Source organism: Serinus canaria, chromosome 6 (genome assembly GCF_022539315.1).
Source record: "Serinus canaria isolate serCan28SL12 chromosome 6, serCan2020, whole genome shotgun sequence".
NCBI lineage: Eukaryota > Metazoa > Chordata > Aves > Passeriformes > Fringillidae > Serinus > Serinus canaria.
Genome location: NC_066320.1, coordinates 9,228,226 through 9,245,800, shown reverse-complemented (window position 1 = coordinate 9,245,800; position 17,575 = coordinate 9,228,226). Strand labels below are relative to the sequence as shown.

Sequence of the window (17,575 nt, the reverse complement as noted above, 5' to 3'; positions counted from 1 at the left end):
ATTCTCCTTTAAGAAAGGACTGTGCAGGGGTTTGCACCAAACACGCCAACAGCCTCCAAGAAGCAAATCCTATTAGCTGTAATCTTCCTTGACGCAGAAATAAATCCTGCTGGGGACCCAGCCCTAAGGAAGACATGTAGAGTGGTTCTCAGTCTGTGTCCAAGTGCTAAAAACCACCCCCAGGATCACTCTTGGCATTTCTCCTCCAGCCAAGGGGATTCTGGCAGACATATTTATTTGGTTGGGAATAGGAAGATGGAGCCAAAATCACTTCTTTTGCCAAGTTCGTGCAAGTAATTAACCAGGCCAATTTTTTTCTTTTTAATTTTTTTTTAATTTCACAGGGTCTGTCTCTGTCTCCTATATTTTAATGGCTTTTATGAAGGCAGAAAGCCACAGTAAGGGCCAGACTTCAGCTGTAATTTCCATGGTGCCCCATTTCACAGTCCATCCTCCCCCAAACCCCGCCTGCAGCGCTGTGCAGGGTGTGTTCTGCTCATGGTGAGCATGAAGCCTGATCCCCAAACTAGGATCTTACAGCATGGAAGCATAAGCATGGCATAATTTTCCTGGTGGCCACATAGCTGTGGCCAGTCCATGGGGGCTTTCTCTGACAAGAGTCTCTAGGAAGTCAATTTCTTTTGTATAAATACAAATGTTCAGTGCTGTTCTCTGGCTTCCCTCATAAGAAACGTGCTGAATACCTTTCAGTCATCTTGAAAAACTAAGCCATTCTGAGAAGGGATTTTGAGTAACCAAATTTATTGATCTCTTTTAAGCCAAAATAGCAGGTTTCAGTTGTGCTTTCCAAGGAGTTCTGCATTCTCCTGGGGCCATCTAGTGTGGATGGGCTTCACTACAGCCTGCACGGGAGCACGCCTGGGAAAAGGGCTGCGCCTCACTGCCCTTGTGTGTGACACTGGGTCTCAAAGCAAGATTAGCCTGAACCTGCTTAACCTCTAACCTATGGGACCAGGATAGAAAAGTATTTAAAATGTGGCAGCTTAGAGCTATATGTGGCTCTCAGGGTTGTGCTGCTTTCAGCCTACAGAAGACACAGGCTTGATTCTGCAGTGTTTAAATCATCAGGAGCTTTTATTTCATGATGAATCCTCAAAATGAATTGGTGGGAAAACTTCAGGGGATTGATGCTCTGTTTCTGTCCCCCATGTACAGGGAACAGGCCACAAGGAATGGGCTTGTGGGGATGCTGTTGCTGGCAGTGCCTCACGTCTAACCACAAGCAGAGGGGATTTATTTTCATGGTTTGGGTTTTCTAGCTGAAATCTTCCTTATTTGTCCATGGTACATTATTTGATTTGTCAACAACTGTCCTGTATTCAAACCTGTCAGTGAGCTGGGAAGGGGAAAGGCTGCTGGTCTGTAGCACAGCAGCTGCAGCAGCTGAAAATCCCCCACTGGGGGGTGGTGGCTGCTGAGGAGTTTCTTGGTGAAGCTGCTGCTGTTGCAGTGGGGGTGGCACCACTACAGCCCCTGTCACCCGAGGCACAGACTCCTTGTGCACTTTCCATGTAACCAAATAGAGCCCATCAGCAGGGCTGGCTGGCTAAACTGAGGATGTTGCAGGAGCAACAGTGGTGGCAGCCATGGGAGGGTGTGTCCTTCCCCATCATCCATCAGCCCCTGAAGCAGAGGGACTCAGGGACCCCCACTCCCACCCAGCAAATGTCACCGGTCACCCGTGCCTTTGGTCTCTTTCTCTGGTCTGCCATGAAAATATTCTCTAATAAAACAATTACTATTTCTATTATAATAATAGCTTATATATTGACACTTTATAAGAACAATAAATATAATTTCAAAATAATAAAACAATACAAACGCGGAAACATAAAATATGAATTAGAGGATGATATAGATATGAGATTATATTATATTATAGTATATGAGATTATATTAGTATATAGATATTATATATTATATTATATTATATTATATTATATTATATTATATTATATTATATTATGTTATATTAGTTATATTACGTTATATTAGTTATATTACGTTATATTATGTTATATTACGTAGAGTACGTGATATTACGTTATATTACGTTATATTAGGTTATATTAGGTTAGATATTACGTGATAGAGTAGATACGGATAGTAGAGTATATAGATGATAGTAGATTAGAGTATATGTATATTAGTTATATTTAGTATTATATTATTATATTATAGTATATGTATATTATATTATATTATACATAACATAATATAATAATGTCATAATAATATAATTTTACTATAATAAAATAATACTATTTGCCCTTTACAACAGGCATTAACAGTAACAAACTATTTATGATGTAGTTAGAAAACTCCTGGGTGTCGGGAGCAAACCCTGGAGTTTGCCCATGTGTGAGCTGCAGGGCCTGGGAACAGAAAGCTTTCAGCAGAGGCAGGAAAAAATCAGTGCCTGGATGTGTTCAGCTCTAGAGGGGCTGGGACACGTCTCTGTGACATGCTCAGTCAGTCTGGACAGGTGGGAGCCACGAGGGATGGAGACACCCATCTGTCCCTGGGATTGCAGGCAGGTGGGATAGACACAGTGCCCATAGCACCAGGGAGGCTCTGGGGTGGGGCACTTTGGCTGTGCCAGTGGCACCAGGAGTGACAGCTGCAGGGATTCACCACTTTAAAGGCCCAAAACCTTTGCTTGAAAGGAAGAGCCCTTCCCTGCCACCTTCCCACCCCTCCTCCATGGCTGGTAGGGAGGGTCTTACAGTTTGCGGCAGCTAAGTCACATGTTCAAAAAATCTTTCATGAAAAGTGAAGTGTTACTTATTTACAGGTTTATAAACTACTGGAGTTTCTCTCCAGGTACCTCTTCAGGCACAGAAGGTGCACAATGGCCAGTGTCCAGGGATGCAGGAGGCAAAACGATATCCAGGGTTCTCTGTTAGAAATACCTTATTTTAAATAAATTAATTGCTTAACAGAAAAAACAATAAAGAAGAATGGCAGTCGTTTTCCTTTTCCCCCATGTGAATTCCTGCCAGTCCAACCTATCTTCTACAGAGCTGGAAAATGGCCTTTCAAAGATTGGTGTTAGTACCATGGGCCAGTGCTGGCTGTGTTGAGGCTGATATTTATTTGCTGCTTGAGAGGCCATTTATCTAAATATATTCCAACCCCAAGTGTACTCAGAAGGTTCAGTATTAACCTGAGAGTCCAATGGTGAATGACTTACCAAAGTTGGATGAATTAGGATAGAGAGAAGGGGGAAGAGAAGAGGGGGAGGGGGAAGTAAGGGAAATAAATCCCCCAGTGTTAGCTACAGTCATTATGCTTGTGTTCCCTTCTGGACTGGGATTAAAAAGACTGCTGCCTTTTTAATTCAGCCCAGTTTATGCCTGCTTGTAAATGTAACGGTCACTATTGTGACAGCAGATGTCCACTCAGTTCAGCTGCTCTTTAACATCATGTGGCATCCTGGCTGAAGCCAAAATGCAGAACAAGCTGTCTAAAACTCAAGCTGTCAAAATAAATCTCCACAGAGACAGTGTCTGTGGGAAGTGGAGTTTAGGAGACTGAGCTGATTGCCAAAGCAAATGCCAAGAAATCACCCACTGTGTGCTGCCAGCTATGGCCAGGGAGTCAAACTCCATCTTGAAATGACATTTCTTCTTGCAAGAAATCAAGTCTGGGCTGGTGCTTTCCAGTTAGTCCCTCTGCCACGGTGTTAGAAACCACTGCTGGGCAGGACATAAGCATTGACGGCTACAGTTGGGTGTTTCAGACAGTGCTTGTATCAAAGTGTTTAAAAAATGAGTTGATGTAATACAGTTTAGTGGGCATGGCAATATCCTATCCAAGCTTGTTAAGAGGGAGTGCAATAGCAGATGTTTGCTTTGGTTCTTACAGCCCATCTTCAAAATTATTTTAATCAAGAAGGAAATGGTTTCCTCCTTACCTGGAGGTAAGGATGAAACTAGGTGCCTAACAGCCCTTCCATGAGAAACAGAAAATCCAGTGAGGTATATCTTTATATGTCTGATACCTCTGAAGAGCTGACCCAGAGCATTGAAGTCACATCAGCTTCCTTAATGGTTTGAAATTTCCCTCCTAATTTAGGAAGTACAGGGTTTCTTCTCTGACCAATGCCAGACAAGACAGAGCTTGTGTAAGTTTGTACCTATTGCCTATTTGTCTGAACCACCTGTGCAGTAGAGAAAGGCTTGTCTTGAACAGCAGCAGCTGAGATGATAAACTGCAATGCCTCAGCTATGAGACAGAGTGCACAGGAATGAGAGAAGTCACGTTTATTCTATTGGAGATCACTATTTATTCAAAGTACAAAAAATATCCAGTAGAGTCTGTGAAATTGAGCACATCCATAGTGAATGTCCCAGGATGATCCCTCAATGGACCACAAGCAGAGAGGGCAGTGCTGGCCCAGCTGGTGCCTCCTGCACAGCCAGCCCACAGACCAAGGCTCGCAGCAGGGGAGGGCAGCTCTTCACCGGGGCAGGTGCAGCAAATGGCCCAGCTCATGTCTTCAGTAGGCTGAAAAGTGAATTCTTCTGGTTCCCAGTCAGCTCCTGACTTACAGCAAAGTCCTTGGGCAGTAGGTGCACTCTGTTCAACACAGGAAAACTTCAGGACAGCCTTGGTTCTTCAGGAGCTTACCCATCCAGGGCCATGGTAGGGAGAGTTCTGAACAGCCCAGTGCTCCTGCTGCATATGTGGGCAGGACCCAGCCTTGCATACAGCCATCTTTGCAACTGAGCACAAAAACTGCTACGTTTTTTTCCTGACTCTAATATAATCAGTCTGGAGCAAAACTTAAAAACTTTTTATTAAACTTTATAAATAGGGAATATATCTATTGCATACCATTTTTAATCAGTCAATTTGTTGCATTAAAATATATAATTTTAGAGAACTTTACTTGTGAACCTAAAAATCTGCACAGTCCAGTGATAGAAGTAGCATGAATTATTTTATACAAATTCTCCCAATACAAGAGAAGTTTCTTATCATTAATGCAGGTAATACAGGGAGTCCTATCAGAAACTCTTGTGATGTGTCCCTGTTGCTGGTATTTATGTTGAGATCAAATAACTTGCTTTTTCCATCAGGCCAAGTAATCTAACATAAGTGAAACCCTTCTCTACAAGGAGAACTTGCAAAATCTGTACAGGGCTCCATTCCAACCCTGAATTTTCTTAAACCACACTGTACATACACATCCAGAATGTGAGTGGAAGTCCTTCCAATAAATTTACAAACACATTTCAGAACAATTCAGCAAGCTTTATCCATTAGCATTTCAACTTGGCTGGATCTTTCCCATTCAACATTTGGCAGAACATATATAATTTTCTTCATGGATAATATTTATTTCAAAGAGAAAAATGTTATATACACTATTACTACATGAGGGACTTGAGTGGAAAATTACACATCTGGGGATTAGTTTGTGATAAGCACCCAGATTCAAATCCCAGTGAAGCTGCAGAATTTGAATGACTGATCAGTTCACCCTGACTATGGAAGTTCATTTAGATTAATATTAGACAGGTTTTTTTCAGGGTCCTTGAATTTGTAAAATGTTTGAAACCCAAAAAGATTGCATTGAGCCTCTGCTACTACTGAGACCATAGTCAGGAATGGCTGATGTATGCATGGCCAGTGGTTTGACACTGCATCACTTTCTCCTGCTCTGCACAGAACAACTTCTTTCCATGACCATGTCACAAGTACCTGGCTGATCATGTGGGCCTGCACCATCAGTTTTGCCAGGAGCACAGGCAGCGGTGACAGAGCTGGTTTGGGAGATTTTTGCAAAACTGTCTAATGTAGGTTTTCCAGTACGATTGAAAGCATTACACCATCACACACAATGTGCAAAGTAGGCTATTGTGTGATTGGAATCTAGCACAGCTGGTATAAAATATATTCTACTAATAACAATACAGATACAAAATGCCAGCTAGGACTGATACTGAAAGATCTTTGCTGTTGTTCCATATCTTTAGAACAGAGTTGAGGGCCAAAATGCAATCAGCTGATGCTCTCTCTTATGCATTCATTGGAGTGGATTGGGTTTTGTCTCTTCATTTCTATCTCCTTTGCACATTTCTCTGAATTCACAACACAGAGTTGTAATTATGTTTGACATATTAGAAAGGGTTGCTGTACATCTCTATTTAGTGATCTGTTAAGCATCAAGCTGCATGTGTCATGCAAACATGTGGGATGTAAAAGGGAGACTCTCAACTTTCACCTCCATAAGCATTTTTATTAGAATGACTAAATACTTCCCTGACTTGTCAACCAAAAGAACATCAAAAGAGCTGAGAATAAAATATGTAGCATATTGCAGAGCAGGTCCTAAACAATACCAAGCAGAGCACACTCAGAAATGTTCCTTAATGCTCTTACACTTAGTGTGCACACTTCATTTGACAGGGGAAAAAAAAAAACCTAAAAAAAAGTGGTCCAGGAGAACGAGGCCATTATCAGAGAAGCTTTTGACTGGTTACAAAGCAGCCAACCCACCAAGTGGTGTGGGTAACATGTTTCTCTAAAGCTTGGGCACCGTCTACCCTCTTGTATCCTCTTCCAGAACATATCAAAGACAGAAGCATGAACAGGGTGGCAGACAGTGCTGGAGCAGAGTCACAGATACAGCCACCCACTTCCCCCATGGCGAGCTGACAGTCAGCCTAGGTACTGTCAGCAGAAGTATTCATTAGGCTGTCCCTCTATCTTTGGTATGGCTTCCGAGTCCACGCTGGAGCGGGCGGACAGCAGCCTGTTGGACTCGTCAGGGGTGTGCCTGGTCAGGTATTCTCCTTCCACGCCTTTGGCCTTGGCCCCAGGGGACAGGCTTTCGAAGGTGACGTACGATTCCTGCACGTCCTTGGGCTTGCGCACAAAGCATTTTTTGCAGCGCCGTTTCAGCGCTCCACAGCAGACCACCAGGGTCAGAGGAACAGCAATGACACAGGCCACGCTGATGACAACCACGTTGATGAGCTTCTGCGTCCCTCCTGCACTGACAACTTCATCTGTGGAAAATATGATGCACTGCTCCTTCCTGGGGATCAGCCCTTTCACACAGACGCACACGATGTATTTGGTCTTTGGCAGCAGCCCATAAAGAGTGACCTTGGTCTTCCCTGGCTCCACATTGATCCGCCGCATGTCCCTCTCCCCAAAGACAGCATAAAGGACACTGAACACCGTGGTGTTCTTTGCCATGGGCGCCTTCCAGGCCAAGGTGATGCTCTGGTCGGTGTCCCCTATGACCCTGACAGACCTCACCATCCTCTCTGGCTCCTGCTGGCCCGTGGTGGGGCTCACCAGCAGGTTCTGGGGGTTGCTGTCTTGTGCCACGTCCGGGAGGAGGATGCTGTCTCCGGTGCCCGCCCCAGCCCCCAGCGTGGGCACGGTGGAGGTGGTGATAACGTACCTGGCCACCAGTTTGTCATTGTAGGCAGCTGCCTCCATCCCACTGGCCTTGCCATTCCATGTGCCTTTGGCACTAGAGTTAGGGTCATCCGTGCTTTCTGAGTCTGTGATGATGAGTGAGATGAACGCCTCTGTTGCCCCCAGGAAATTCTTTGCTTTACAGATGTACTCCCCGGAGTCAAGGTAAGAGACTACAGGCAGGCCCAGGATAGACCAGCTCATCCCATCACTGGATATCTCTTGGTGAACTGCAAGGCAGGAAAAATGTTAAATAAACAGGCAATAATAGATGGAATTAATTTGTAAAATATCAAGACTCCATCACCAAATATCTGCTTGATAAAGTATATGATAAAGAATCATCATTTCTGCTTACCATCAAGAACATTACAAAATCGAAGTACACCTAAGAAAAGGACTATAATTAGATCGTCAGGATTTGAACTGCTTTAAAATGAATATACGTGAAAAAGTTGATGCTATTTCCTCCAAACTGATGTGCAGCTTGAAAACATAGCAGAAAAGGTTCTTCCATTATAAATAAAAGCTTGAAAATTCTTATGTAGGTCCAGTACTTAAAAGAGTGGAAAGATCAGACAGCAATATGATATATTTGAGCATTAGATGCAGACTATGGAGGCAAAATACAAACAGTGGAGATTTGATTGTAATAAACACACATGGATTAGCCGGGAGTATATGGAAAAATAGTTGAAAGATAGTATCCCTTCTACTGCTCGATTATTGCAGGTGTTTATCTTTACACAGGTGTACATTTGGTTACCACCAAATGATATGTACATAGCTGAGTGTTGATTTGCTAATATGATTTACTTGCAGACTAAAACTAGCTTTTTTTGCCTTTTTCTATTGGTGCAGAGAAAAAAAAGTGTTGGGATCTTGTGGAAGGGTAAAACACCCTCTTCATTAATTAACCAGCCTCCTTAGGATGGGCATTAGCAGCCCTTTTCTGCTGAAAGGTAAACCAGGGAGATGTCTGAAAGCAAAGGTAAGAGAATGCAAATTTCTCCCAAGGCCTCTTGGGGTCAGGATCCAGCCTTGGCTACGAGGGTCCCTTCCAATGGCAGCAAAATACAAGGTAACAGAAGTTGCTTTTTCAGTTGAATTATTTACTGAATTAGTATTTTAAAAAACATAAAGCTGTGGGTCTACCTATGGCAATTACCTGTACATACAGACTGTGGGCTGTTTCTCACTCCTTTCTGCTCAGAACACCAGCATTTCAAATAGTTACATTATAGCATTGGCCCTGAAGCTGCCATTGCTGAGAAGTAACCTATCTTTCCAGACAGCTTTTTATTGAAAGGTGCTAGCATTTGATTTAATGAGGCACAAAATACATCATTGTCAATTGTAGCTCAGAGTAAACTCAACACAGGCTTTCAGGAAATCATCCCATTCTATTTTTTGTGGTGGCTCTCAAGTGTACGAGGGATGTTTGCAGCATGATGGGTACACATTATCATTATGAGGAGCAGCTCTGCTACATCCTGCACATCGTGCACAACAGAGCAATGACTTGTGCAGGTCCCAGGAAATGATACTTATTACAAATGGTTTTACTGCTGGGAAAGAGAATTGCTCTGTTCCCTGTTCTTGTGCACCAAGGAGCCCTGTAACCCTTTGAAGATCAGACCCAATACTTAGCAATTTATCTGCTGGGTTTACATCCTCTATGAAAGTCAGGGCAGGACTAGGATACAGGAGTATTCAGGGCAGATTGGAGGCAGGAATGTTCAGGTCCTGACTGAAAACTTCTAGGACAAAAAGTTAAAGACAACTGTCTTCAGCAGAGCAAAGGTTTCTTCCCTAAATTCACCACAAATTAAAGCACCAGTGTTGCAATTACAGCTCCAGACTTCCTTGTGAATGGAAGTGAAATCACGATGAGTCACAAAGCCAGTGTCTGTCTGAAGGCTTCCCCCAGGAGAGGTGCTCAGACCAGGTGGTCAGGGTTTCTTCCACAGAGTTTGTCAGTCTTTTCAGAGGGAATGATTCCTTGGGGACATTCCCACTGAAGTATTGTATCCTTCAGCACTTTAGTGGGGTTTTTTGTCTTTTAATATATTAGTAATGCTGTATGTTTGCAATCTTTTCTTTATTCTACAGCTGATCTGAATCCCAATTGAATTCACATCTGACATCTCTCTGCCAGAGATGTTTGCTAATGGATTAGCAATACAGTAGATTAATAGAATACAGTATAATTCAGTGGGAAGCCTTTTCAGTCACTCAATAACTAACTGAAAACAGCTAATTGCTACTGTTGGAAATATTTCATTTCTTTAGCTCCAACAGATTTCCAGAAAATCCCTTGACTTGTCTCAGCACCACAATTGCTATGAAACAAAGCAAAACCAACTATCTACACATGATAACACACATTTATCTGATAATATTAAGATCAATATATAAGTAATTTTATAGTCTATAGAAAATCACAATGCAAGAGGGGATTGCACCTAGTAGAGGTCTGTCTCACTCATTCCATGTGTGCAGAAAAGCATAAACCAAACCCACCTGTGCCATTTAGCTGAGCCCCATCAGCTCTCCTCCAGCTGAGCTCAGGGATGGGCACGCCCGTGGTGCCACAGCGCAGCAGCACCGTGCTGCCCAGGATGGTCTTCACCTTGGCTACAGACGTGTGCACCACAGGGCTCTGGCACTTCCTCAGCTCCACCTGGCTGAAGAAGACTCCTGCAAGGCTCCTGGGGGTGAAGCATTTCAGCCTGGGCTCAATGAAGGCTATGTTAGGAGACTGGAAATTTAGGAAATGCACCATTTCGTACAGACTGCAGTCACACACCCAAGGATTGTCTTGCAAACCTGTCAAAAAGAAATTAGGGCACTAAGTCACTCCAACAGCACCTGTTATTTCTGCCACTTTTGTTTCTATTTTTCATCAGAACACTGTGATAGAGTCCCAGTCTGCTCTACAAGAACTGCCTGTGCAGGAGTATGTGGGGTGGGGAGGGGTGTGTGGATAAATGGATCCCACATTTATTCCATTCCAGAATGGAATAAATGTGACTTGCTAAAGTATCTCCATATCTGGATCTGGAATCATATTCTTTAAGTTCAAAGCATGATTATTCATATCATGAAAACATTCTGATTCATGCACATAAAGAAGCAAAACAAGAATTTATTATAAACACATTTTGTTCCAGGATGAAAAAAACAAGTACTCCTGGGAGAAGGGCTGTGGATTCTTTTGGTATGAGGAGACTATGAAGTCTCTGACAGGCCAGAAAATTCTCACTGGACATTCCTAAAATACTAGCCAGATTGTCATGCCACTTTTCACACCTGCAATAGCTGTGGCTGATCCTACTTGCCTGTCATAGTTCTCTTCCAGCCCTGTTACTCTTAAGATATTTTCATTATTTTGGTAATCAGTTGCTTTTCCTGAAATACTAATTTATACTGGATAATATGAAAGAAATGTTTTAAGGATAAAATTGAAGAGTATGCCTGTTATGGTACATAAAAAATGTAGATACACCATAACTATTTAAGCTATACACACAGAGAGAGATATATTGAAAAACACAATAGAGAGTCTGAAATAGAGAAACATTCCAAGAGTCTGAAACAGAGTCCTGTTTCAGACTCTTGGAATGTTTCTCTTCTTTATTCTGCTCTCCTAGTTTCCACATACTGAATTCCAATTCTGAAAAAATTATGCATTATTAAAAATAGACCTGTGAAGATAGTACTGAAAAAGCAAATTTGTAGCTGGAACAATGCATATCCATGAACAGAAGTTGCTACATTCTGATTAAATCTGTGTCATCCCATTTCCAAATGTTCACATCCAGCTGTGCTGTGGACAGGTTGTGGTCTCTAATGATTTTAGCTAGCAGAATTGGCACTAGGGATATTAATGTCATCTAACGTCAGGCACACATTTGAAGCCTAAACCAGGAGCATGGCTCCCAGGCCTCCTGCCTGCCCCAGGAGTTAGCTCTGCTCCCTCTGAGGGGGCTGCACTCCTCTTCTCCATGCACAGCCCAAGGACATGCCTGGGGGCTGGCACCTGCCTGAAAGGAAACAGTACTGATACTCCCTCAAACTGTTTTAAAGATGCTGCAGAAAAATTCTTCTGAGTGCATTCCAAATCTTCTTCCCTGGGCTTACAAGAGGATCTGGAAGTGATGGGTTTTGGCAGGAGGTCAGTTCTTGTAAATTAGTATGTTAAAGTGAAGGGGGACTAAGTAAATAATGAACATTCAGCTTGGCTTTGTTGCTTTGTGGTATTTTTGCTAGCAGTTTCTAGTTCATGCACTAGATACCAATTGATCCCAGGTTCCCTGGCAGGTGCCCCAGCTCCAGCTGAAGCAGCAGCACCACAAAGCCCAGTGAGGCCTTTGCAGCCCTGCACAGCAGAGTTCCATGGGCTCACGTGGGCAGGCCTCATGTGGAAAAGCTTGCACCCTTGGCACAGACTATTAGCCAGCAACTTAGCAGAGGAATTACTTCTTCTTGAAGGAGTCTGCAAGCCATGGCTCTGGAGTCACAGTGATGCACAGCAGACAAGGAATGGATTGGGCTGACTCTTTTTATTATTCATGATTTTTTATGCCTCCATGAGAAACAGTCATGAGCAGAGTGAAACAGAAACATGCAGCTGTGTTTTCCCAGCCTGCTCCTGTGAGGGACATACATTTTATCAACATGGTTCCTATGGATGTCCACAGGATAGGACCTAGAAGCTGGAGTGTCTGTACATCACTGCATTCGTTTTAGCATTGTACTCATATGGCTACATGAATTTTTTAGGATTCTGGCACAATCAATGTGTGCATAGCTGGATACTACTCAGTTAGGCTACGTGCATCAAGGCATGATCTGTTCTTGACAAAACACTCTCCTAATCTATATTGAATGGAATAACATTTTTACACATAACTTGACTCTAAAAATAAAAAGGGAAAAGTATGATCTCAGCAGTCTTGCCATGAATGAAATGGGCAATCCCAAACTGCCAATTTTGACTTAAAGAACTTGTTACTGCGTCTGGCAAAACAGTATCATGAAAACACCTGCTCCTCTCCTGATGCTAGTGAAACCTTCAGCAACATCTGCTAAAGACACTAAAAGCTTTGTAGGTGTTATTTTGTATCTTTTTAAAGTCTTGTGTCTCTTTCCACTGCATTCCTGTTTTTAAAACATCACCTCCCTACATTTATCAAGGGAACAAAGTGCAGCAGGTACTTGCCAGAGTGAGAGGAAACTTGCAGTGCCTCTGCTGAGATGATCAGCAGGTGCCTGAACCCACACTCCTGGCTGCAGAGGCTGTACATGCAGATGGCAACAACTCTGAGCTGTCATCAACCTGCCGTGGATTTGAACAGTGAACAAGGACTAAAAGACCATGTAATAGTCCCCTGAACTAGGAAATGTGCTCAAAACCTCACCTGGGCATTCTGCAACTGAGAGTCAGCTGTGAGACAGACACAGAAATGGATAATTACCCCAAAGCCACACCTCAGGGGAGCCTCGAGCTTCCACCAGAAAGGAGCTTCATAGCTGTCCTTCAAGACAGCACTGTCTTGGTGTGTTTGGGTAGACTAGGGTTTAATTCTGTGTGAACAGATAAACAAGGCTCTGGGAAGAGACAAATTGGCAGCTCTGACCCAGATTTTATGCTCAGTCGTGGCATTATTCTTTTTTAATTTAGGGATAATAAATTATCCATTCTTTTATTTAGTTCTGCTTAAAATGGGTCAATTCCAAACACAGTGCTATTAGAAAAGAGCACACAAATGATGAAGAGCTGTAAACATATTTGTATTTCTATCCAAAATGGCAGTGACAATAACTAAAAAAGCCTTGAGCAAGAGTCACCAATTTTGTGCTGCAAAGATCCAAGCAAGTAATCAAATTTATGGCATAATAGGATGGTGTGATAAGCCTGAGGTGAGTTTGTTAATATGCAAATGAATGTACACATATTATTTAAGGTATTAAATTGTACACATATAATAGCAGGGTACTTGCTATGGTAACCACAGTGAGGGAAAATGCTGCAAGGAGATGAGGAGCTCTTGACATTTGTGTCCCCTGCAAAATGGCAGGCACTTCTCTTACCTAGAATGATCTTGGAGTTATCATTGGGGAAGTAGGGAACAGCCTGGAGGTTGGCCCAAGTGGCAATGAGAGCCTGAGGAAGAGTCATAAGCTTATTGCTAGACAGATCCAGGTATGTGAGATTCTTGACATATCGAGCAGCATCTGGAGGGATTGAGGTGAGTTCGTTGTTGTGCAAATCCAGGAGCCTCAGCTGGGGCATGCCAGCCAGGCTCTCCCAGGGGAATGATATTAGGTTGTTCCCATCCAGCCTCAGCTCCTGCAGACGACGAAGACCCTTGAAGGTGATGCTGCTGAGGCTGGCCAGGGAGTTATAGGGCATCCAGAGGTACTCCAGGTTGTGAAGCAGGTGGAAAGCCTCTCCTGGCACCCTGCGGATGGCTGTCTTTTCTATCCGAAGCTTGCTTGTATCAACAGGGATGTTCACAGGAGGGAGGGTCATCTCTGGGTCATTACACAGCACTGTCCTGGTGGGGAAAGACAAGGACAAGCAAAGATGTGACTTTATTTTATTTTTAAACTATTTGAAACCTTATTTTAATGCAAGATTTTGATCTGCCTTTCTATTTTCACGAGATTTCTTCTTGTCATTTCTTTCTTGCTGCTGATCTCTGCATCATCACCATAACTACATCAACCTGCAGTAATTCATATGTGCCTTCTGACTGCAGTGTAGTGCCTCTTCTGGAGAGGTGTGAGTCTGAATCTGGCCCATTTAGTGTTCCTGTTGGGTTTTGCTATCAGTTTTTTTAGAGTGCTTATGATAGTGGTGACAACATTCATGCACAACAGAGGATTCTAGGGTGAGTTAAAACAAAAGGATCCATAAATTGAACTACAAAAGCTCTGCAAAAAGCCTTATTGATATGTGGGAGGGCAAGAAGTTATATAGATTATATGTGACAGAGGAACTCTGGTTTGAGAAATGAGGATAAGAAAGCCATCTAACAATTCCTTGGAAGTTCTCTGGAGTAAGCTCTGCATTACTATGGAGGGTGTGTAAAGATGGTAGCAGTCACTGTACTGCAGGCACATCTAGTCCTGAGAGTGAAAGCACAGAAAATTAACTCTTTGGAAAATGCTATACTGAAAGCACGGCAGATTTATGTGTTTTAATCATTCCTCCACATTTCTAATCTCTAAAGGTCAAAGCATGAAAAGCCTGTGCTGCATTTTGCAGCCTTTGTACAAAAAATTGTGACTTGGGATTGTAGAGAGCCATGAGAAATAAACAGAGACAAAACAGGTCTCTTAGACTGAATTTTAGTTTGCCTATCAGCAAGTAGGGGAAGGCAAGTGCTTAACAAAACACCAAGCCACCTGCAAAAGGTGAGAAGTTGGATGGGCATGTCCCAGTCCACTCACTGAACAAGACACCACAAGAAATGTAATGTGATCAGTCAAGTAACGTTTTCCTATCACACTGCCTCTATAAACAGAATATTACAAAGCTGTCAAAACCAGGCTGGTTTTGGCTGAAAGCAATTATTCCTCTTCTATCAACAAAAATATATAACATTGCTGAACTGCTCAGGCAGACTTCCCAGATTTAAAGGCTCTTTGAGCCTACAGTTAAATTGTTAATTTATAATCAAAACACATTACATTGCTGTCACCCAACAGTTTTATTGTGGCATTAAATCCTGCTTACCCTCTGCTGAAAGTTGAGATTTTGAGGAAGATAAAAATCTACCAAATAAGAAAAAACAAGAAATCCACTTAAAACACTTTGTGTAGTCATGTCACAAAATGTTACTAATAGAAAGACAATGGCAGTAAAGCAGAATGCTTCTCACAGTGTCCCTAAATTATGTCAGTGAGCATTAAACATTTAGTCTATGGGATAATCTTCTAGTGAGAAATATGAATCATAATGCAGAAAAAAAGGGTGGCATTATGCTCCTTAAGGGACTAATGGATATTTGCTTCATTATGTATCTTACTAAAATGTACAACAGCTTTTTCCAGTCACTGAGAGGAAATTCCCCTGGGAACTGTGACATTTATGGAAAAATAATTGGCTCTCACGCTGTTGCACTTCCTTTTAGCAATTGCTATACCATGCTTCTTTTTACTGTGAAAGTTTCTAGTATTAAATCTATAGCACCATAAAAGAGATAAGAAAGAGCTATTTCATGGGGTTCCAAACTATCTCATTTCAGTAATGAAAAAATATTTCAATCTAGAAAAAGTTTATTACAAAGGATTTTGCAAATCCTGTATCTCTGTCACAAAACCTCCTCTGCTGTGAACCACACCTTATGAAAATATGGACTCTATTTTCTTTAAGTCAGATGCTTTGTGCTTACCCTTCAGAAGGACTCTTTTATAATAGTCCTCCAGAGAAATGTATGTTCAATGGCATTGCATTCAAAGATGGGTGTCCTTCTGGTCTTGCCTTCTTTTTTAACAGAAAGTTTCCAGTCTGAGAATTAACTTCATTTATTTTTTTAAGTCTAAAGTCTATTGCTATGCCTAAAATCACCAGCTGAAGGATTTTTAAAGTAAATTGTTTGTACCACAACATGAATCAAATCTAGTCACGCTTTACCAACAAACCAGCAGAGCAGAATAAAACCTTTTAGAACCAGAATTTTCAGCAGAAAGGTAAAAAAATAAATATATTGTTTAAATTTTATTCCCTTTTTGCCATTACACCAGCAATAATTATGTCATTTCTGTTCTCAGAGAGGAGATGCCCAAATGCTTTCTCTGAAATCAGCTTACTGTGTTTTCAGAAGCTAATCCTCTGCAAATATAGCTAGAGCGTGGAGCAACTGGAAAAATAATGGCCACCAAGTGCAGAGACAATATTTTCTCCTGCGAGCATCCTTCGAGAGAAGCAGAACCACCCCCCGACCCCGCCGCGAGAGCGCCCGGCGTACCTGGCCTTGGTCCCCTCGCTGAGGCTGTGGAAGGCGCAGCTGCACTGCGAGGGGCAGGAGGCGCCGGCCCGGGGCAGCCCCGCCAGCGCCCAGCAGCACAGCAGAGTCACCGCCAGCCACATGGCCACCTGGGCATGGGCACACCTGGCTCTAGGCAGCGTGGAGGGCTTCGCCTATTGTTTTATCCATCGGCCGGTCACATCTTGTTAACTCCCTTTTGTTTTCAGCCACACTGTGATCTTCCAGCCCTCGCTGAGTCCATCAGATAAAAAAGGATAGGCAGGGATTAAGGATGGGGACTTGAGTTATTTTCATGAAGGTGCTTATTGCTTCCCGGAACCACTAACGGCATTTCTTCCTTCAGCAGCCCCTTCAAAACACCCTCCTCTGGCAGCCTGGGGCTCTCAGGCAAGAAAAAAGCAAATGTAGTTTTGGGGGACGTACATCACAGGCAAGATAACCGTAATCTGACCAGGAATTAGCGATCATTTACTTCCTCACAGAGGTATCGGGAAGATTTAAAACAGTAATTTGTGCTAATGGAATGTAATGTTCCTTCTATCTAAGAACACTAAAATATATATTTATAGTGCAATTAAAAGGCTTTATTTTCTTTTAAAGACTCCTAGTTTGATAAAGCAATTATTGAACTGTTGGCAACAAGCCTGTTACTGATAAACAGTTAATAACCCAGTAATTATGTACATATTTCAGTTTCTACCAGGGCTAGCACACACCTGCAGGACTGACCACTGTGCTTGGACTCACTGACACAGCTAAGCTCAGGTAAGGGACCCTTTTGGGGAGTGCCACCTGATGCAGGGCTGAGTGGCAGGAATTCAGGAATGCTAAGAAAAGCTCAGCTCTCTCTTAAGGTCAGCCAAAGACACCTCACTTTTCCATCATTCCTCCCTGTTGTAGTCCTGTTGTTTTCCTTTTGGAATACATAATGAAAAGTTACCCCTCAGAAGTGCAGTAATAACACACCTGTGTACAAACTGCCTGAAGGTTAATGACTGTGCTTACATAAGTGTTGTTCCTAACGAAGATTGCTCACCAGGATTTCTGGAGTGGAGCTCTTCTCATGCAGAGTTCAACCTGTGTTCTTCACAATGGAATTATGCTGCTGATTT

The 17,575-nt window shown here is 42.6% G+C and overlaps 1 protein-coding gene across 1 annotated transcript; it reads right to left on the bottom strand.

Annotated features, from left to right (window-relative positions):
* Positions 1-4,335: 4,335 nt before the first annotated feature.
* LRIT1 (leucine rich repeat, Ig-like and transmembrane domains 1) lies at positions 4,336-17,575 on the bottom strand. Its single transcript, XM_009087520.4, has 5 exons — positions 17,500-17,575; positions 16,443-16,694; positions 13,558-14,024; positions 9,985-10,290; positions 4,336-7,691 (listed from the first exon to the last, which is right to left on the bottom strand). Exons 2-5 carry the CDS (start codon positions 16,562-16,564, stop codon positions 6,706-6,708), a joined length of 1,881 nt encoding a protein of 626 aa, XP_009085768.2. The 5' UTR covers positions 16,565-16,694; positions 17,500-17,575; the 3' UTR covers positions 4,336-6,705.

What these genes read in the sequence shown, in the direction of transcription:
- LRIT1 (XM_009087520.4), bottom strand. Translation starts at nt 16,564, where the DNA reads ATGTGGCTGGCGGTGACTCTGCTGTGCTGCTGGGCGCTGGCGGGGCTG. An exon ending in AGCGAGGGGACCAAGGCCAG is followed by an intron (nt 14,025 to 16,442) that starts GTACGCCGGGCG and finishes TTTCCCCACCAG; the next exon opens with GACAGTGCTGTGTAATGACC. An exon ending in GGCTCAGCTAAATGGCACAG is followed by an intron (nt 7,692 to 9,984) that starts GTGGGTTTGGTT and finishes CCTGCCTTGCAG; the next exon opens with TTCACCAAGAGATATCCAGT.